We start from the raw sequence: 22909 nt of genomic DNA on the forward strand, positions 1-22909 counted from the left end.
ATAAATCTCTATTTCTTTCTTTCTCTCTCTCTCTTTTCTTATCTCTCCTCTCACTCCCCCTCTATCTCTCTCTCTCTCCCTCTCCCTCTCCCTCTCTTTATTTCTCACTTCTTATTTTGTCTTCCTCTCTCTCTCTCTCCTCTCTTTATTTCTCCCACGTCTTGTCTTCCTCTCTTTATTTTTCACTTCTTATCTTGTCTTCCTCTCTCTCCTCTTTAATCTTCCTATCTTTTCTCTTTGCAAGAAACTTTAAGGGCCTCGTAGCTTTTCCTTCATGCCCAAAATGCTATGCTCTATCTCCTATGCGTGTGTGTTGGGGGTGGGTCTAGAGACGATTATCATTGTACACAGTTTTGTCTTTGTATGTGTATTGGGCGTGGGTCTAGAGTTGATTATCATTGTATATAATTGTCTCATTGTTTGTTTTTAGCCCTGGCAAAAGTTGATATAGCTCTCTCTCTCTCTCTCTCTCTCTCTCTCTCTCTCTCTCTCTCTCTCTCTCTCTCTCTCTCTCTCTCTCTCTCTCTCTCTCTCTCTCTCTCTCTCTCTCTCTCTCTCTCTCTCTCTCTCTCTCTCTCTCTCTCTCTCTCTCTCTCTCAAGCCTCATAGCTTTTCCTTCATGCCTAGAATGCTACATTCTCTCTCGTGTGTCTTTGTGTTGGGTTTTTTTTTTTGGTCAAGGGTGGAAGGCAGGCTATCATAATAAACACAACCCCCCCCCCCCCCCCCTCCTTATTAACCCTTTTTTTGTTCTATTATTTAACTACTTCACCTAGTTAGAATACTTACTAATATAACTTAACTTACCTAACTAATTAATACTAACATAACCTTACTAACCGATGACTAATCAAATTCTATTAATTTATTTTTTAATATTCATTTTCTTTTTGTTCACACACACACACACACACACACACACACACACGCACGCACGCGCGCGGATACATAGAAGTGTTTGCAAGCACTTTAAGGTGAAGGTTGAATTGGGAGGTTTGGTATTATATTGAAGGATAAATATGTTATTGCATGTGGCAACTATAGAGGATGAATCGGATGTTGGGTGGCTAGTATAGTAGGAAACACAAGGTGCAATAACTAAGGGAAGCTCCAAACCAGCAAGGACAACTATAAACTTGAGGCATAGAAGTATGAGGGCTAGAAATCAAGCCCAACTATGGAAGGATTGTAGGCAACATGGCCACACTCCAACATGGCTCCACGAGCTACTAATATCCTTCAAAAGAGGAGTGTCCAACAATGGGCAATTAGACGATTGAATGATGGATGGCTAAAATGAGGAAATTAGAATGCACAAATACAAATTCTATTGATAAAGGGTTGGGAATGCATTTATCATGATGTGAAAAATAAGCCATCTATTTTTTGTAATGTAGCATTAATTTCTTTTTCAGGTTATTGTAAGGAGACTAAATTAGTGATATACGTGAGTGCAAACCCTAATATTTATGGCTCAACACCCCCTATCAAGCTCAAAAACAACTCTGCTTGATTTGAAAAATAAGTCATTTATTTTTTGTAATGTAGCATTAATTTATTTTTGGGACATTGTAAGGAGACTAAATTAGTAATATATGTGAGTGCAAACCCTAATATTAATGGCTCTAACACCCCCTCCCAAGCCCAAAAACTTTGCTTGAGATGGAGTGTAAATACCCTATTTTCATAACTAAAAGATCCTACCCAAATCAACCAAGGCATTAGCCAATAAATCACAACATCAACTACCCAAACAACCAAATGGATATCTTCTTTTATTTAGCCCTATTTAAAGGGTCTTAATTTTTTTTGTGGCTTATACAATAAGGAAAAAATTGTACATCCCCCATTAACATTAACAAAATTTGTATAAATGCACAACCAAGAGAATAGCAACCATAAATCCTTGCCATAGTAAGCTGCCTCAATGTGAGATGATGCAACTATAATGTATCCAAGTCGACCACTCTTTTAATGAGGTAAAAAGGGAAGATGCTACAAAATGCAAGAAGTCTTCACACTTGGCTAGATGCATAAGTGCTCCATTTTACTTTTACATAATGCCAATGCATGGATGATGCAAGGAATTATCCAAAATGTTATGCTTAAACAAAATGCTCTACACAACTTCCTCAAGAGAATTGTCCAATCGCCCAAGCAATGATGTAAACAAATGATGATATAAAGGTACAAACAAATCTATACAAGACGAAGAACTTGTAAGCACCAAGAGAAGGATACAACCCTATCCCAGCACCAACAAACAGTACAAGCACCCCCTCCTCTCAAAAGGTTATATAACTTGGCCTCCAAAGAACCATCCATGTTGGCCCAAAGGAAAAAGCCCAACCAAAGAGAGACAACCAACATAAGAAGCGTTGAACTAACCATGTTTTTGCTCTGATCGAAATGGTAGGTCCCACAAGGATTAGTTTCAAATTGAAAGCACATGGAACATAAGTACCACATGAGACCATAGAACTCACATACCTCAACCTTATTTATTGAAAGGGCTTTAAGTGGAGGCAAGCCAATGCCTCCAAAAATGTTACAGCTTAGTGGACACAACTTTTTAGGCTACCATGGGGTGAACAATGTTACCAACAACTAGAGTAACTAGAGAGGAAGGCACCGCAATCCGCTGGACAAGAGGGTCCCTTGGGAAAGGTGGCGACTACACTGCTTCTAGCTGTGCACCAGATGTAGATGGCAGCTAAGAAACGGAACAAAAGGTCATGCATAGGAGCTCACAAGTACCAAAGTCCATGATAGGGTTGATAGACCGTCAAATAGCCATCCGTAGTTCATACCAACACCACTTGCAACAGAAATGAGCAACTAGGATCAGCATCACAATCACTCTGCATTTCAAAGGACCTCATAACGTAGCATTTGCACTGGATCTCTGATTGGAGAGTTACAAAAATCCACAGACTTCTAGCATCCTTGTGAAATTAGTTCTAAAACGGGTCTTTGCATGCACCACACCTCACTCAAAAAGTGAATGCCACAAGCTAACCGTATAAAACTAGTTTGATACAAAGGAGATATCTATGATCTAGACTTTCACAAGGCAACATTGATCAACCTGATACACTTGAGCTCAACCATGCTTGAAAAGAAACACCAGCCATGGCTTTAGCCTCCAGTTGGAAAAGAACAATTTTGTGAATAACCTATGTACACCTTCAAATACACTTAACTTTTGTACTTGCTGGAACTTGTTAAGACAGAAAAGCCTTTATGAAGTAAGAATGGAAGCCCACAGGAAAATCACAATAAAAGGGTAACCAAAACAAGTTCAAGGCGGTTCCTCTCTGCAACCTAGGCAGTATTGAACAATTAGCAGAAACTCAAAAGTTACAAAGAGCTCAGTAGATACCATTACTAAGAGCCAGGCAGCAGTTACAAAACAAGTTCAAGGCGGTTCGTCTCTGCAACCTAGGCAGTATTGAACAATTACCAGAAACTCACAAGTTACAAAGAGCTCAGTAGATACCATTACTAAGAGCCAGGCCGCAGTTACAAAGGGCTCAGTGCATCAGTGTTGTAGTTTAAGCTCTGTAACATAGGCGACGTTAAAGGACAACCTGCCACATCCCAGTGTGAGTCTCGATTCAAACTCAGTGCGTGCACTCTTTTTTTTTTGGGGGGGGGGGGGGGGGGGGGGGGGGGGCACGCCACCGGATCTCCAAATTCTCATAGAACATTTACAGGTTTACAGGGTATAAGTTCCGTAAACTATCAATGTGTTGAATCTCTCCCATCAAAATCCTGTTACTTTGTCATGCTAAACCCCAAAATAAATGGATCTACCACTTCTTGCCATTTTGGCCTAAGAATACAGAGAAGCAGCTTTTTATAAGTCATCAATACGCTGAATCTCTCCCATCAAAATCCTGTTACTGGTCACACTGAACCCCAACATAGATGGATCTACCACTTTTTTGCCCTTTTTCCCCTTTTTCTTGCCATTTTTGGTAGGCGGAGTCTGCCCAATCATCTCAAGATCCACTTCTTCCTCCACCTCTGGAGCTTTCCTTCTCTGAACATCTGATTTTAACTCAGAGCTGACAGTAGAATCCTCCAGATCATCCCTGATCACAGCATCACTAACTGGAAAGGCTGCATGTACAACTTCAGAAGGCATGAGCTCTTTGTATCGAAGAAATTCAGATTTAAATGTTTGTACAACAGGATCATTTCCAAGGTACTCCGTCAGGTAGCTCCCAGCTTCTGACACTGATGGTAGTGTCATGCAAAAATCTAAGAGTGTCATATCTAAAAAGTAAATTAAAGGTCACAAAAAGATCCTGTGTGAGCTAACCCTCCATTTGCCAATTCTCCTAAGCTACACCAATAATGCTCCAAGTCTAACCAAATACAAGGGCATTGCAAAAACTTCTTAAAGGATACCATCTTTACCAGTAAGATTCTTGATTTGAAATTGGCACCATTGCCGAAAAGCTTTGGCATCCGCAACAGTTAATGAGGCATAAGAGCCTGCTGACAATGAAATGTCTGTAGAAAACAGTGGCAAAGGAACAGAAGGAACAGACCAGTCAGTCATGTGGATGTGATGGAATGGAAAAAAACTAGTAATATACAGGCACGCCTACCTTCTGCATGTTTGGGCCTCTGCAAAGACTTCACCTTTGCTGGAACTGGCTTTAGTACAGCTGCAGAAAACCCAGACAAAGAGGGAAAGTCTGATGCACTGCGGTTCTTAGATGGGCTTTCATTCACCTTGATAAATGTTCCCTTCACCTCCCTTCCCAACACAGAATGGTCCACCCTGCAAGCAAGTCGTCAATCAACAGGCATATTGCAATATGTCCATTATGCCCCAATGCAGTTAAGTCCATCCACAGCAAGGTTAATCATTGGTTATCAAAATCCACAGAACAAACCCAGTCTACAATAAGCTCCAAGAGTGAAATGTGCCTCTCATTCTTATGAAGGTTACCTTTCTGTCCTAGAATTCCTTGTAGTTCCTGTGATATTGTAATCCCAAAACATGTCATCATCAAAACCGCCTGCCTTTGATTTCACAGTATCCTGTGAAGACTGAACTTTGGCTTGAGGCACAGGAGATGGAGAAGGCAGTGGTGGCCGTTGCCATGGAGAAGAGCTGTTACTTAGCAGAAGAGGATAAGATGACTTAACTGGATTGACCTGTGTCGTCTGAAGCTGTTGCCCTTGCTCATCTCTTCCCTTCTTCTCTGCCTCTTGAATTTCCTTCAGGGATTTTGCATTCTTACCCTGCTTGTTAGGATCAACTGACCATGCTGAAGAGCTTAGTGAATCATCTTTCAGAGGTATGAACTCCCCTAATGAGAGCCTTTGAAGAGTGGAAGGAGCTGTCTTCATTTCTTCTTCTGAAACCTGATGAATTTTGGTTGACTTGCCACCTATATCACCAGTCATGGTAGGCTCTGATGCAACTGCAGAGGAGGCTTTGGAAGGAATACCAGCTTTTACTTTTGAATTCCGCCTCTTGTTCCTCTTTGATTCTTTTGGTTCAATAAAATCACCCTCATCATTTAATGTTGAAGTTTCTAGATCAGAAATGATATGGATCGAGGCCGTAGAGAAACTATTGTTGACATCAGAGTCTTCACCATCTACAGCATCACCAGATTCAGTTTTGCTATCCAACAACAACGCATGCACCAAATCTTCAGGCTTTCCACTTCTGCTGTTATTTTGAGAGCTACCCCCATCCATATTTACTGTGGCAGACTTACTCCAAGTATCATGAGCTGCAGCTGGCAGCATTGCAGTAGAAGCTACTGATGTCTGCAGTTTCATCGGTACCCCCATGTCTGCTTTTAACAAGTCTACTGCCGGATTTCCCATCGGAGAGGGTGCAGAATTCCATGAAACGTTTAGGACACCTTGAGATTGTAATGGTGCAAGACTACTAGCTTCCATTTTCTTCAGCAATTCCTCCTCCGACCACAAGCTAGAGAATGATCGCTGTCCACTCAAAGGTAGAGCAGATGTTGAACTTTGTACAGAAGATGTCGCCAAATGCCTAAAACAATCATCAGGAATCATTTGATTTGCTCCATTGTTAAGATGCTCTTGCATTCTGAAAGCATTCTCACAGTTTACATTTGCCAACTGAGGCACTAAGGTAGTATTCTCAAGTGTTGGATTTGGTGACTTGTCCTGTTGCCAGTTTTGTGCAAGTAGTTGACTGTATTTCAACTGCTGGTCAAGTGACACAGGAATATCCCCCATTGCCATGAGCATTTCTTTCAATTGAGGACTGGAATGAGAACCTGCATTCCAACCTCTGTGTGTAGCAGTTTCATCTACTTCATTTGCATGCACTGCTTCAAAGGATCGGTTCCTTAATGCTTCAAACTCTGAAGGAAACTTGTGTATTGGCAAACTATTTTTATGACCATCAAACCTCATTCTCTGTTCTGGAAGTTGAGACAAAAGATCAATAGCTTGCACATCCACACTTGAATGGTGCCTTAGTAAAGCTGGCAAATTATTTTCCATTTGCATGCCTCCTAACTTAGGATGATGCACTTGGGGGTGTTCAGGCACGTGGAGACCTGGCCTATCTGCCTGGATGCCTTCAAATTGAGAATGCAGTCCTGGAGTAAAGCTTGGCCGATGGTGCAGCTGCTGAAATGTTTCATGGTTGAAAATGGGATTAGGGGGATGAGTTTGAACAAATTGGCCATACTCATCCACCTCCCAGACTCCAGATATGCGGTGCTCATCAAGACTTGGCTGCTGCTGTTGAAGTAAGTATGCATGTTGCGGTGATTGCTGCTGTTCTTGTTGCCTACGTAGGAAGCTCTCAATTGTGGCCTCTTGAGCATACCTACGAAGAGCCTCCTCCATATACTGATCCTGATGATCTAACCTGGACATCTCTTGCAACTTCATGTGTTGCTGTGCCAGAGCAGAGATTGCTTGCAATTGATCTAATGACAAATTCTGTTGTTGATGTATAAGATGATCTAGAACTGGCTGCGATGGAAGCTGCAAATGTTGATGATGTTGAAGTCTTAAAAGCTGCTGATCCAAAACAGACGCTGAGGCTGGACCAGATAAATGAGAATGTGATTGTGGTATAGGGGGTGGATGCAATGCATCCAAGCTAAGATTCCGAGCCAAACGTGAGTTAAGAAGCTGCTCTGGCAAAGAAGCACCTGGATGTAGTGGTTGGCTCAAGATTTGCTGCAACAGTGCTTGCTGCTGCTGAAAAGTTCGAGATGAAGGAATCCCAGATTGTTCAACTTCAAGTTGTTGTTGTAGCTGGTGCTTGTTCCTATGCTGAAATAAGTGCATACGAAAAGCATCTAAATCATGCGCATGCTGTAAGACATTCTCAGTCCTTCCATGATCTAAAATAGATGAGCCAGGCAATAAATCAATGGCTGGGAGATGTGTTTGCTGCGGCGACAGAGAAACTTGAAGGAGATCCACAAAATTTGGCAGAGAACCCATGGATTTGAGCTGTGGCTCAGGGACTGGCTGCATAAGACCATTTTTACCAAACCATTGCTGTGAAAGTAAAGAGAGCTTTGACAACTCTATATCTTCTGCTTCAACTTGAGGAAAAGCAGGCATTCTGTGCGGAAGTGAGGAGGCTCTTCCAAGAAGAACGTCACTCTTAGCAGAGGACCTGTCTTTTGTATCGAAAAGGTTGTCAAACATTTCATCTGTTTCAACAGAAGCAGCAAAGCTAAAACCTCGCATGCATCTTAAAAAGAAATGAGGAACAGAATACGAATAAGATAAAGTCGAAAAGCAGACCTCTGTGACCAGAAAGAGCGAATTGTGCATCTTTATTTGATAATGATGCAGATAACCCAAGAGAGGATCCAGTTGCAGCATCATTTACCAGAAGAGATGAAGAATCAACTGTCATTTGCTGTGAGTACTTTAAGACCAGGCCCTCAGGATCCTCTGCTGAAATGCCGACCTGGGGTTTTGTTTTCAATTGTGGCATGACATCTCCCAACAAAGTGAAGGGAGTGCCATCAGGAGCATCAGCGAGACGAACAGGAAGGTCAGTGCCAAAAAACCCGGCCTCAAACCAACCAATTATGTCTGTTCCAGGAAAAGGCCCTTGTACTTCCCCTTGAGGATCAATGTAAAAAAAGGAGACTTCTTCAGTAGAAATGCTAACTTTCTCTGCCTCTAGTACTTCTTTTCTATCCTCCTGTTCTACATTATCTATGAAGCCTGCAGCTATGAACTTGTCCAAAACCTCCATCTTTTCATCACATTCAGGAGTGTTTTGTTCGTCAGACAAATGAAAGGGTTGAGCAGTCGGGCTTGCAAGCTTTAAACTCCCTTCTTTGTTGCTCAACATATTGTACGACAATGTCTGCAAAATATAGCCCTCAATCCCACCATGCTGCCTTTGTTTTCTTTCATCATTGACTCCTCCAGCATGAATTCGGTTTCTCAATACACTATCTCTGTGTTCAGAGTCCACCTTATCGTCACCTGCCAAATTGTCACGTGGCAATAAGGGATCATGTTGACTCGAAACTCCCTAATTCTAAGACATTTACTATCGCATGTCTGACATGCAGAAAAAAGTTTACCCTCTGATTCATTTGAGATGTGTAGAGCAGAGCCTGATTCCAATGAGCAGGGGTAGGGTGATCCCTCCAACTTAAAAGCAGAGGAATCATCCTCTCTAACAGAATTGGATGTAACATCATCTTTGCTGCCTGCAAGCAAAACTTCGAAGTTCTTAAACAGTTATCCAAGACAGTAATAATCAATTAGGAAACAGTGGAAAATTGTCTACCTGTGCTGCGACCCCTTGCACGGCCAGGCCTATTTTCCTCTCGAGTTTTGCTGCCACTTGCATCTCTAACAGCAGGGTGGATAGCTCCACTGCTGACAATGTCACCTTTGGAAATTCCTTCCAATATCGCCTGGATATGAAGAATCGTTACATTCTGTAACCCATCATTTCAATCATGGGAAATATATGGCTATGAAAGCTTACCTCTTCTTCCATATCTGGAGTGAAGAAGGCCAGAGGCTCCAGAGGATCCGCCTGGGTGAGCTGAGGCACCTCGGTAAAGCCTTCAGGAGTCTTATTGGAGAAGAATGCACCACTGACTCGATAAATATCAAGAAGCTTAGCCCTTGGGTAACGAAACCCTTGACCAACATCAGATTTGCTCCCTGAAGGTGCAGCACCAATTGGAGACAAAAAAGAAGGGGTGCTCAAAAGGCCACTCCCAGGTGAAGAACTAGCACGGCCTCTGCCTACTCCAAAGCCTGTCACAGATCCATCTCCACGGCCCCTACCTGAACCAAATCCTGGTGCATATTTTGGTGGGGTGGAACTCAAGGGAGTCACCTCCACTTTCCCTCTGGCAGCAATAGAAGGAGGACGCCAAATACGATCCCGATCACGAACAGAAGCATCTGCTTCACGTTCATTTTCATTTCTATTGCTGCTGCTGCTGACGGATAGAGGAGGCAGTCTGTCACGATACACACTCCCTTCTTTCTCAAGATCAGACCGCCTTTCTCCTCGCCGATGTTCCTTATCCTTATCTTCAGGTCCCCAGCGCGTGCTCCACTTGCTATCACGGCGCACTTCATAATTGCCATCATGGCTAGACGAATCAGACCAGCGTTCTAGATGTTTTCCTTCCCCCGACTCTTTGGAGTTCTCAGACCAGCGCTCAGACCTTTTGGCATCTGTCCCATCCCCTGCATCCTTCCACCTGTCCCGCCTGCCAACTATGCTGCTATCACGCTCCTCATCCCTCCAACGCTCACGACGGGCGCCACCATCTGCTGCTGGAGACACTGTGCGCCACCAATCTCTTCTTTTGTCAGTATCATCTGCCTTCCGCCGTTCTTTCGGTAATGTATCAGTATTTCCACCACTACCAAATCCTCCATGTGTGCGTGGAGATTCCTGCAAACCACAACAGGATCACAAAATATGTTGATGCTAGACTAAACCATATCCAAATATCATGGGACTACAAGCTAGTAAAGCCTACATCATCTTTGAGCTTAATAATCAACACAAAGTACCATAATCGACCATAATTTAGTACTAGGCCTGCAGCTTGGCCTTGAAGACAAACAAACAGCACAAAACAATTTCCAGAAGATAGCACTTTAAACATGTTTTTATAAAATGCACCCGACCCACGAAAGAATCAACTTGAGATGAACTAAACAGGTGCAAAGGAAGAAAGCATGGGTTGAAACACTCCCAAGCCATAGGTAATATAGGACTGCATCACGGTAACATGCAGCTATATCCTCAAAGTTGTAGGAGTTTTTCCAGTCCAAAAAAAGACATCATATGATTGCTGAGACAAGTGAGCCATGCCTCCTCCCGGGAACAATGTCAAAACCAAATACTAGCTAAAACCCTGCATTATTTGGAGAAATCAACTGGCCCAGTTGTGGGTCTCAATACACATGGAATGCAATGTCAAATATTATCCCTGTTTATTGACAAAAATGTTTCAGATACATTAATGTTGTAAGAAAGAATCATGACGGTGCTAGCTTCTAAGATTAGTAAAAGCTTCCAGCTTAGAATCCAAGGATGAGACTGAATACTCACTATTGGGGTTGAAGGCATCTTACTGTCACCCGGTTTTGCAAATAACCACTGGGGAGACAGAGGGATCGTATTGTCTGATCCTGCAAAATCTGGATTCAAATTCCTGTTGAATATGTCTAATGATAATGTACTACTCCTGCAAAAGCATCTAAAGGATGTCTATCACTTTACCTTTAATCTCTGAGTCACCCAAGGTAACGTCTATTTTGTCTATCCCTGGTGTACTGTATCCATCACCTGCATAACAGTCTCAGGTTCTTTCAGGGCCAAGAACAACAAACTCCAAGCCAAAAGAGAGTGAACCACAGGGCTACTCAAGATAATTATTTCTAGAATGGCAAACGATGAGCAAAGGCATCATAATCTTCACACGAATCAAATCCCGTACTCGAACAAACGTGGAAATTTTTGGAAGAACCCTGGTCTAGATCACTCATGTGAAGCTTCTCGACACACTTGACTTTAAGAAAGCCCTGCTTTATTGATCATGTTCTCTGTTCGTATCGGGCTGGTATTCTAAGTCATCCACATACTCACAGGTCCCAATAGCTGCGCTGCACTCGATAGGCAGGTACACAATTCAACCACATTTCCATTTGATCCTCCATTGTGCGGTCTGATGCACCCCACCCTCAACTCGAACGAACACAAACACCTTAATTCCTAGGCACTACTTAAACGCTTGCATGCAAAGGAGCGTTTGACGATACCGTGGAGGCTCCAAGGCTCAGAAGAGGGAGACGAAGACGTGCCACCAAATCCGGCCCCCTGCACAGGAATCGTAATAAAATCGGAGAGTCCCGTGCCTGCAGTGCCTTTCCCGATGCCTGTGGCCGCGCTACCGATGTCATACAGGGCTTCCGGCTTAGGATCCGCCATGGAGGTACGGGGTAAACTTAGGGTTTTGACAGAGAAACAAAGCGAGGCAGTACGCGGTGCGTGAGGAGAGAAGGAACTCAGAAACCTTGATGGAGGCGACGATATTTGGTTAAAAAAAAGGGAGCAGAAAAGAGAGATCAATGGCAGGAAGAGGTCTTTCAAAGCGAGAGGATGTGTGGTTTTCGTCTGTGTCTTCTTTGCCTATTTAGAACTAGCCGAGTGACGAGGCATGACTTCAAAACAACAACAACAACAACAACAACAAATTATGGTGCACGACCTAAAATAAGGTACCCTACACACGTTCATCGCTCCTCGCTTGCTGCCCCAACTCTCATCACATGTGATCGGATATTGGTAACGGGCTTGATCATTAGGCTCGCTAATAAGCCTGGGCATTGTGATTTTCGTGCACTTTGCATCATTTCAAAGTTCACAAGATTGTGCAAAAGAAGGATGCCACACTTTGAGTAAAATTATGTGCAAAAATCTACCAATTTTGGGAGGCAAAAAGTTATAGAGACAACGCCATCCAATGAGGTCTTTGGTTTTATTCGCAAGTATGTAGCAATAGTCATAAAAGTTACAAGCTCCAAGGAAAAGTCACGTACCTAAGATCATTTACAAGGCTTTCTTGATCATCCTAATAGCTACTTTGATAAGTATTGCCTTTAAGGCGTTTCATCATAGCCATTGCTCCAAGAATTTCAACAAGAAACCCCAACCACTTTTAGCGCTACCACAAAGAACCCATTCCAAATATCACATAAAAAGGTTGCTCGCATAATATTCCAAATCTTTATCTCCTCATCATTGAAGTTGCCATGACCTTCCAATGAGGTCTTGATGTTTGCAAAATAAATGTACATAAGGAGACATTTAAAGCTGAAGTCCAAGCATAGCAAAGCAAGAGTATTAGAGTCTTGCAAATGCATTCTAGAAGAGATTGTTTGTTCATGCATGAGCTCTATCATTTTGGGATATAGTAATAGCATTCACATGTGTGTGTGTGTGTGTGTGTGTGTGTGTGTGTGTGTGTGTGTGTGTGTGTGTGTGTGTGTGTGTGTGTGTGTGTGTGTGTGTGTGTGTGTTTGTTTGTTTTAGGATTGCTCTTAATTCATATGTTTAAGATTAAGGATTTAAACAATTGATTGTTCTATGGATTGTTGTATGGTTCATTGGTCTATTTGTTTGTTAGTTCGTCCCATGGATTGTTTCATATACTACTTTTTTGTTTGTTAGCATTGCCTTTTACGGCATATGCTATTACAATTATATTAATAATATTTTTTGATGGCTAAAGTCTGAGAAGATCATATCAAAATGAAAGCTAAAGTGTCAAATTTATTTGATGGTGGATTGTTATTTTGCAAAGCTTCATTCTATTATTTTGGGCACTTGTGTATTATTGTTGTACTTCATGGACATTAGTTTATTATGGTTGTATTATTTTTGTGTGAGCTGGGCTCATTCCTATACACATTGTATTTGTCGCATCTACAAGTGTTGTGTGGGTTACGCACATGTATTTGTGATTAGATTAGTGTAGACTTGGTCTATAACTAAGATACAAGTATTCTATGAGGATTGATAGACCTAGATCCCACAAAGAGGGTAGGGCGCCCAAAAGAGGGCGCAAAACCCTGATTCACTGGGGCATAAACCCTAACCCTAAAACATTATGTTATCTTAGAGAGGTGACCTAACCCTAATTTGTGTTTATAGAAGGGTGGGAAGTCTCAATTGCATTTACTCTTTTGGTGCATCCATACTATGGAAGCTTTACTAGTGCAACTATTGAAGCTCTATTCTCTTCTTCTATTCTATCATCTTGCTTCCATTATTGAAAGTTAATGAGAGAGAGTGATTGAGAAGTATGTTGAGTGTGGGACTAAGGAAAGGTGAAGCGACTCGTTGTCTTTTTGCTTTTCTCTTCTTCTCTACTAGCTTCTCGACTTGGTGGTATGCTTGGTGGTGGATGCAAAGGAGTGATGGCATCGGATCACGTTGCTTGGATCATAGAACCGTCTTTAAGTCTTCAAGCTTTCAAACTACAACATAGAAAGGTAAGTTGATGAGTTTACTACACCTTGAAGCTAGTCTTGTATTCTTACTTTCTTGGTTTGAAGAGAAAGATGCTTGGTTAGTTAGAGCAGAGCGTTGAGAGACAAAGTGAGAGATTATCACCGAAGTGAGTTGCAAAATCTAAAACAATAGAAGTCTATCCAAAGTCATGATTGTTAATGCATTTGGCTCAACATTTTAGTTTCTTTTACCAGGACCAAAAATGGTGCAACCACCGTAGTTTTCACACTTCTACATTGTAGTGGAATATGAGGCTTATGTATGGATGTGGATGGGATCAATGGGGTACTAATCATCCACATTTGTGGCTAGTATTTTGAAACCCATGTATTTAGGGAAGGCTAAATTGGAAGGATCCAATTTGTTGGATTAAGATTGAAGTTATATGAATTCTTAGGGTGGGAAAAAATACAACACTCAAACTCAAAAACACAACAAAACTCAAAAAAACACAAAAACACAAAAATGTAAAATGTAAAATCAAAACTCAAACTTTTCTTGCTTAATCAAACTGTGTGACATTATTGTGAATTGAAGATACATCATGCTTGTTATACTTGTTAGGTTGTGAGTGTATTGAAGTGGAAACACAAAAACACAAAAATGCAAAATTCAAAACTCAACTCTTTTTATTTGACCAATTAGTGTATCAATGTTATAGATGCAACTTTTTTTTAAATGGATGATTGACATTGTGAGTTGAAGGAAGAAGAGTGAGCAAAACTCAAAAAACTCAAAATTCAAAAAACACAAAACACAAAAGGCAATGTCAAAACTCAAAACTCAAACTTCTCTTACATGAACAATTTTTGTCATATTATTATGGATTGAACTACATCATGTTTGTCATAATTCTTTGGTTGTATGTGTATTGAAGGAAGGGAAGTGACCAATACTCACAAAACTCAAAACACACAATGCAAGAATCAAATACACGACCATTGTTTCATTGTTTGGTTGGTTAGAATCCTTCGCACCTAGATTTAGAGTTCCTTTGCACTAAAAGATCATCATTATCATAGTTCATACTCACATTCACCATTCACTTACACTAAAAGTTTACTCATACTCACACTCACACCCACAAACCCTAACCACACCATTCACTCACACATACTATCGATCACTCACACTTGCATTAGTTCATTCACATCACACTCACATCCCTATACCCTAACTATAGTTCACTCACACTCACACTATTCTTCAAAGTTTACTCATACTTACTTTACTCACATTCTAAATTTGAACCTCTTACTTTAAGTATTTACATCAAAGTGCTTCTTTCCTTGCATCACAAGGACTTACCTCTTGGATACATCCATACTTATGTGCTTGGAGTCCATTCCTTACTTTTCATATGGTCAACTTGACATGATTGTGATGCTTTGAGGAATTACTGCACACATGCATATTGTTTGAGCAAAACAAAGCCCGATTTTGCACATCTCACTCTTGTATGTTCAAAGTGTCTCAAAGATTATATGTTTTGGAATGAGTTTGTTAGAAGAAGCATTTAAATTCCTTAGGAATTTGTTGGGGGTAAAGGCGCCTCCGCCTAGCCGCCCGTGTATTACTACACTAACAGTACCTACCACTACACACTGCAGGTGGCGGGTGCCCGTCACAGTCACTTATTCTTTATTCTTTTAGTGATAGTTTGAATAAAGGAAGGCCCGGGCACACATTGTGGTTGTTGGAGTTCCCACTTTTGAGTATCTCTCTCTCTTGGCTCTTGCTCTCCATCCGCCATAGCTCTCACCGCCAAGCTTCTTCCTCCTGGGTTCCACTTCCCTTTCAACTGGTATCAGAGCAAAGGCATTGGAGCTTGCCTGGCATTCTTTTCAGCCCGAATTTGAAGAGCTTCAACCCGAGCTTCAATGGCAACCATGGCACCTTCATTTGCAGGTATGTTTTGATCTCCCGCCTCCTCCTCAAGCTTTCGGACCTTCATCGGCTTCTTCCCGGGCTGCATTGGAGCACCCTCGACATTGCCAAGTGCTCCTGAGGCCTATTGAAGACCCCCCTGCCCTCAGTAACAGTTAGTGAAAATTTTGGTGCATTTTTAGGGGGCTGGACTGACCTACTCTAGGCATTTCTGTGCTCTTCCTCGGCTTCCCGCCATTCTTGGCAACCTTCTCGAGCATTGTTGGACTCCTCGGCATTAGTGTTTGGCTGTCGGTGATCAATTCAAGTGCTTCCCCTTCAGCCCTTTGTTGTATACACAGTCCCAAGACTATCAAAACAGGGCAGCACTTGACATTTACTATTTGATGCTTCTTGGCATCGCCCGCTTTGATGCCTATTGATGCCTGGATGTTATGGGATATTGTGTCTATGGTTTGGGACTGATTTGGAGCAGATTTGAGCACCGTTTGAGCTTCATTTAATAGTAAATTGCTTGCTGTAATACAGTGGGTTGAAGCTCATTTACTTGGTATTATGCATCGATTCATGGATATGGGGTGCTTACTGGAGGTTTGAATGATCATACCAATGTATTTGGAGGTTGTCAAATGCTTCTTCTTGGTTCTGGAATGATTTTGAGCTTGGATTAGGCTCCGACTTGGTCGTTCTTCACTGGCATTTGGCTTCAATTGGCATGCTTTGGACCGGTTTATGCCTATTGTCACTGCTTGATATTTAGGCTTCTTGCATTTATGATTTGATCAGATATGGATGCCACTTGGTTTGCCCATGCTTGACAGTTACTTGGAGCTTCATCTTCAAATGTATTTGAGCATTTTGGATCTACTAGGCATTACATTTGGTTGTCAGTTACATGCTCTTCGAATGCTTTCCGGCTTATGCTTTACGGGTCTAAGATAGCTTGGGATTTATTCTATGGATGTACCCCATTGGGATTTAGCATGTCTGATGCTATGTATTCGATGTATTAGAGCGTCACTTGCTCTCTTTGCCTCTGACTTTACTTCCAGTGGGAGCCTCTTGGTATATTCGAATGTACACAGAGTCTTATTTACACTTGAGCTTGAGCTTGTGGGACAGTTACATGCATTTGCTCTCTTGAGAGCTTTATGTCTACAGTTAGTCTTTAGTGGCCTAATTTGATATGTCTATTGGGGCAGGCACCTATCTCTGTCACAGGTTTGTCAGTTTTGTATACATCTTGGATGGTTATGTATTGAGCTTCTTGCTCTATCAGTTGTGCTTGTGCTTGGTCTCTTCTCTTACCGCGAGACCCATTACATGCATGACTTCTAGACCTATGAGATGTCTCTTGCTTGACAGGTGATTGGTTTGACAGTTCTTGGTACCTTCTTATCCCTGGACACTCACTATTGGATGTATCTTGCTACCTAGCAGTTGCAGTGACATATGTATCATTGATTGCTTCATTTTGGGATAGTTTTACATACTGCTGTCATTTATTACAGCAAGTTGAAATCTGCAGATTTTGAGCACTTCTATGAGGGTAATGCTTACTATTTTATGTTATCTCGGTCATATTTGGTGGATAGGTGCTTCTCTTGGTTAAATTCACTCTTTCAACCAGTTTTAGCAGTGGTTTTAGTGCATTTTTTGCTAATTACAACAACCTGTAATTTTACTTTTTTGCATTCATTTGGGATAGTATGGCTAGTCATCTGAAAGACACTGCTCTCTTTAACATTGCCAAGTTGGATGGTACAAACTATGGGTACTAGAAGTCCCATATATGGCAGGTCTTGGTACAAAATTTGCAGATTAAACCCTTACCTTTCAAGGGTGTTAAACATGAGGATATGGATGATGATGTTTGGATGGAAGTTGATGAGCTACATGGAAGATTACTCGTAGAAGGCTTGTGCTTGCAAGAGGTGCCAAGTCTGGCAGCCTCTATCCCTTACTTGTATTTGGAGCTACATTGGATCATGTTTCGTCTATGGGTTCTATTCCCCATGTATCCCTTTGGCATGCTTGTTTGGGGCATATGTCTCTTAAAGGAATGAAAATGCTCCGTGCTTTGCAGTATCTTTCGCCTTTTGACTATTCGCATTTTGATCCTTGTGATCATTGTTTATATGGCAGGCACAACAGAAATACGAATAAAAAGTCTGGTAAGAAACGCATGGGTGAGCCTTTGGCTCTTGTGCACTCAGATGTATATGGACCCATGCCCTATCAGTCACTTGGTGGGGCAAATTACTTTGTTACTTTCATAGATGATTACTCATGTAAGGTTTGGGCTTATCCCATAAAGAGAAAATCCGATGTCTTAGACACATTTCAGTATTGGCTTGCATTGGCAGAGAACCAGTCTGGGAAAAGGCTAAAATGCATAAGGTCAGATAATGGGGCTGAGTATGTCTCACATGCTTTTGAGCAGTTTTGTGATGAGCGGGATATTAAGTGTCAATTAACCGCCCCTTACACGCCTCCCTAGAATGGTATGGCTGAACACATGAATAGGACCATTCAAGAAAGGGTCCGTAGCATGCTTAGTCAGGCTGGCTTACCACATCACTTTTGGGCTAAGGCAGTTACTACTACAATGCATCTCATTAACAGATCGCCTAGTAGTGGCATTGACTTTTAGGTTGCAGAGGAGGTATGGGCAGGCAAGCCCCCCTCTTATGATCATTTGCATGTCTTTGGATGTGAGGCATTTTGCCATGTGCCCAAGGACAAATGCAATAAGCTGGATCCTAAAAGTGTCAAATGCATTTTCATTGGCTATGGAGATGTATGAGAGATGGGTTACCGTATATGGGATCCGCAAGTACGGAAAGTGATCTGCAGCCATGATGTCATCTTTCACGAGGAAAAAATGCATATACATCCTGAGAAAGTGGTTGAGGTACGCAAAGTTATCTTTCAGGAGGAGCCACCTGCTCTTGTTCAGCCCACTCCACGGCCTGCTAGATAGTGTGCAGCCTGTGTTGAGGCGTTCTACTAGAGATAGATGACCTCCTGACCGTTTTGCGCCCTCTATGGATTATGTATTGGTTACAAATGTAGGAGAGCCTCTCACTTATTATGAGGCTATGCACAGGGGTGATTGTCACTGTTGGGAGAGGGCTATGTAGTCTAAGCTTGACTCATTACATAAGAATCAGACTTGGGATTTAGTTTCCTTGCCTTAAGGTAAGAAGGCTTATGCCATGTAAGTGGGTATACAAGCCGAAAAGTACCCCTAGACACCCCAAGCCAGCATACAAGGCTCAATTGGTTGCTAAGGGTTTTAAGCAGGAGCATGGTGTTGACTTTGATGAAGTCTTTTCTCCTATGGTCAAGATGACCACCCTATGCTTAGTCTTGGCCTTGGTTGCACAGCTTGACCTGGACTTGTACTAGATGGATGTCAAGACGACTTTTTTACATGGAGACTTGCATGATGAGATTTAGATGGAGCAGCCTAAGGGCTTTGCAGACCCTGAATGGAACACCTAGTGCGCAAACTAAAGAAGAGTCTATATGGTTTGAAGCAGGCACCTAGGGAAGGGTACCATAAGTTTGATGCATTCATGCAGTTACAAGGCTACAACCGTAGTGCTATGGATCCGTGCTTGTACACGAAGAAAGCCCATGATGGTTCTTTACTGATTCATAAAGTCCTTGAGCGCTTCCACATACAGGATGTTAAGCCTATTGGCTATCCATTATCTTCTTATGTGAAGGTTTCACATGTCGATCGTCCGCAAACAGATGAGAACAGGGCCGAGATGGCCAAGATTTCCTGTGCATCAGCTATGGGCAGTCTTACATATGCCATGATAGCCACCTGTCCTGATATTGATTTTGCAGTTGGGGTTGTGGCACATTATATGGCTACACTTGCCAATAAACATTGGGATGCTATGAAGGGTATCATGAGGTACTTGAAGGGTACAACATATATGTGTCTTTGTTATGGCAGCCATGATACATGAGTCATGGGGTACACTGACTCTGATTATGCAGGACATGCAGATAGTAGGAAGTCCACTTCTGGCTATGTGTTCACTTATGCTGGAGGGGCTATCTCTTGGATGTCCAGTGCGCAAAAGTGTTGGCCCTTTCTACTACAGAGGCCGAGTATATTGCAGCCACAAAGGCTTGCAAGGAGGCTATATGGTTAGACCGTTTGATTGCAAACCTTGGTATGACATATGCTATACCTACACTGCATTCGGATTCTATGAGTGCCATTCAGTTGTCCAAGAATCCAGTCTTCCATGCGAAGATGAAACATATTGAGGTGAGGTATCACTTCATTCGCGAGGTCATTGAGGACAAGTCTGTTGACCTTGTCAAGATTCTGACTGAGCAGAATCCTGCAGACTTGCTCACGAAGAGCCTCACTACTAAGCACTTTGCCTTCCTCAGGAGATTGATGGGCATTCGATGAGATGACGTCTTTTTCCTCATCATGTTGGACATGTGTACATGTTGTACTGTCTTTTCTTTTCTCTCTCTCTCACTAGGGCAGATTCGCCTTTAAGTGAGAGGCTGTTGGGGGTAAAGGCGCCTCCGCCTAGCCGCCCATATATTACTACACTGACAGTATCCGCCACTGCACATTGCATGTGGTGAGCGCCTATCACAGTCACTTATTCTTTATTCTTTTAGTGACAGTTTGAATAAAGGAAGGCCCAGCCACACATTGTGGTTGTTGGAGTTCCCACTTTTGAGTCTCTCTCTCTCTTGGCTCTTGCTCTCCATCCACCATAGCTCTCATTGCCAAGCTTCTTCCTCCTGGGGTTCCACTTCCCTTTCAGAAATCACTAAGAAACTTGTACAAACCAAGGTCAAGTGGCCTAGGAAAGTGTCTCGAAGACTGTATGTTTTGGAATGAGTTTGTTAGAAGAAGCATTTAAATTCCTTAGGAATTCACTAAGAAACTTGTACAAACCAAGGTCAAGAGGCCTAGGAAACACTTTGTCACATCATAATAAGGACTTGGCATACCTAGGACCTAGGTAACATACATTAGGCTAACATCACCTAGGGATATTTAGGATCATAGTGTAGAACCATAATAATCATTTTCACACCTAAGAATAGAACACACACCAAGTTGTTAACCGTCAGATGAACAAGGTGGAAAATCTGAAAAATCTAAAGCAAAAGACAAAGGCCAAGGCAAAAGTGAAACAGAAGACGAAGGCGTGCCAAGAAAAACATGGAAGCACAAGAAGTGCAGAAAAGTCCTAAATAAAGGAAAAAGGCGCATAAGAAAAAGCGCAAGTCAATACTTTTGTAAAAGAGTGCAAGCGCGTCATGGTTTAATTTAAAGAGCACCGGGCTCTCATCCGTGCAATTTGTAAAGGTAGATGGGCGGTAGGAAGGAAGCTAGGAAGATAGAAGGACAATGGGAAGGCCTAGGCCACGGCCGGCCATGTAAAAAAGGGGATAAGGGGATGATCGCCCAAAAGGGATGTAGGGTTTAGTACATAGAGTTGAAAAGTGAATGAGAAGCTCATTCTTGTGTGTGGCCAAAAGTGGCTCTCCTCCTCTTCTTCTTCTTGCTTGCTTGAGCTTGTGCTTGAGAGAGGGTGTGAGAGTGTGAGGGAGTGAGTGTGTGAGGGTGAGGGACCGGGGAGAAGAAGCTCTCCATCTTCTCCTCTCTTCTTATTTTCTCTTCTCTTCTCTTGTCTTGCTCGCGGTAATGGAGCTTGAGGATGGAGCTTGCTTGAAGCTCGCACTTGGATCATGGAGCTACCGAAGTGCGCGGGAGAGGAGGTAACTCGATTAGCATGAAGGTAAGCTCACTACACCCGTAGATATGGATGGTGCGTCAGCTATGTGAGAGGTAGCCATTAGTGCTCGACTTGGAACGCTTGAAGCAATAAGCGGTCTGTGGGTCTTGGCGGTTGAGCAAAAGCTCCCACACAAGTTGAGGGGGGAAAATCATCCAAGCTACCACCAAGACCTAAAGTCTAATCACTACAACAAGGACCCAATGAGAGAGAAGTTATTGACTAAGATATCAAGAGTACCAAGCTAGATTCATGCCATTTTGGAGATTCAAAAGACCATAAACACACACAGGAATGTGAGTTTTCAAGAAGAGTTGATAAGCTTGTTATCTATCTTTTCAGAGCCTAAGACTAAGTTGATGTGCGTCATAGCAGACTAGGCCATAGGTCTATAAGTCCTAAAATCTCCAAAGTGAACACTACAAAGAAACCTTCCCATCCATCTATCCATTGACAATATGATTGAGCTAGCAAATCAAGAGCATAGGCCACATTAGCATATCGGATGGGGATAAACATATTCACAAAGATTGACCTTAGATGCATTGAGTGTGTATCACTCATATGTATCATGATTGTCTAACACAAGATATCCAATAGCACCCTAACTAGGACTACCATGCCTAACATCCAAAAGGTCAAAGCCACCAACATTAATCCAGAAGATGAAGAGCTAATACCTCCTACATATCTTAGGGTCAAATTAACTGCCAAGCAAGAGCTTATCATTGATGCTCTCATCGATGAAGGTTTAAATTACAACCTAAACTCATCCAAACCAATGTAGCAATCAAACCATATCGATGATCACCATATTCTCTCCTAGGAATATGCCAAATTCTTTTTTATTGTCAAGAGTAAGAGCATTCCCATTGTCTTTTATGTGCTTCCAAATGTAGAAGATATGGGTAGAGAGGTTTCACTTGGAAGACCTTTCAAGCAGGTGACTAGATGTATTGTGGACTATGAAGCACACCAAATACATTTGAGCTTACCAGAAGTTGAGATTGTCACTACTTTCAGCAAGGAAACCTTATCCCTTCTTTAGAGAAGGGCAAGCAATCTATCTTAGAGTCAAACCGCACACCTAGGACAAAAGGCCAAAGAGTTCTAAAGAAATTCCTTAAGGCACAAGTAGACAAGAGGGAACCACTTAATAGGAATCCTTATGGAACTAAAGGAAAGACCAAAGCTATTGAGAATACTACCATAGCTTCTCAAGCTGTTGGAAATAAAACTATATCTAGGAGGAAAAGGAGGCCTAGGGCATATAATTAGAAGTGTCAATGGAGAGCTAGCATAAAGCTCTGATGGGTTCCCAAAATGTTGATGCGTGCTCAAGGGTTTTATGTAGAAAATTATTAGATTTGATTGTTGAAACTGCTTGCAAAGCCACCTCCACCAACCATTGCCCAAGTCCCATCAAAATCCAAGAGAGAGAGAATGAGATCCAAATGCAAATCTAGGTTCTAGACCAAGGTACTTGTAGAGAGACAAACTGACAAGCTAGTGACTAAACATCTAGTTCTTAAGATACATGTATCCACAAATTTAGAAGTACAATGGCTTGAAGTAGTTGCTAATCCACAAAACAAACTAGCAATGATTGAGTCATTGAGTCAAAAAGAGGACACAAAGTAGTCACTACCTAGTGATGCTACTCATGCTA

At 42.1% G+C, this 22909-nt stretch overlaps 1 protein-coding gene across 5 annotated transcripts; it reads right to left on the reverse strand.

The window, feature by feature from the left end:
- Positions 1-3314: 3314 nt before the first annotated feature.
- LOC148031954 (protein ESSENTIAL FOR POTEXVIRUS ACCUMULATION 1-like) lies at positions 3315-11724 on the reverse strand. Of its 5 annotated transcripts, none has more exons than XM_087682549.1 (11): positions 11305-11724; positions 10766-10831; positions 10595-10668; positions 8999-9928; positions 8795-8924; positions 8586-8714; positions 7786-8484; positions 4967-7691; positions 4620-4795; positions 4417-4521; positions 3315-4281 (listed from the first exon to the last, which is right to left on the reverse strand). In XM_087682549.1, exons 1-11 carry the CDS (start codon positions 11471-11473, stop codon positions 3860-3862), a joined length of 5625 nt encoding a protein of 1874 aa, XP_087538675.1. In that variant the 5' UTR covers positions 11474-11724; the 3' UTR covers positions 3315-3859. The 5 variants fall into 5 exon arrangements, with proteins under 5 accessions (XP_087538675.1, XP_087538676.1, XP_087538673.1 ...); XM_087682550.1 differs by having other exon boundaries at positions 4620-4771; positions 10595-10683; XM_087682547.1 differs by having other exon boundaries at positions 10595-10683.
- Between the last annotated feature and the right edge of the window lie 11185 nt (positions 11725-22909).

Source organism: Lygodium microphyllum, chromosome 8, assembly GCF_053477565.2.
Source record: "Lygodium microphyllum isolate KBCC chromosome 8, Lygodium_microphyllum_v1.1.10, whole genome shotgun sequence".
Taxonomy (NCBI): domain Eukaryota; kingdom Viridiplantae; phylum Streptophyta; class Polypodiopsida; order Schizaeales; family Lygodiaceae; genus Lygodium; species Lygodium microphyllum.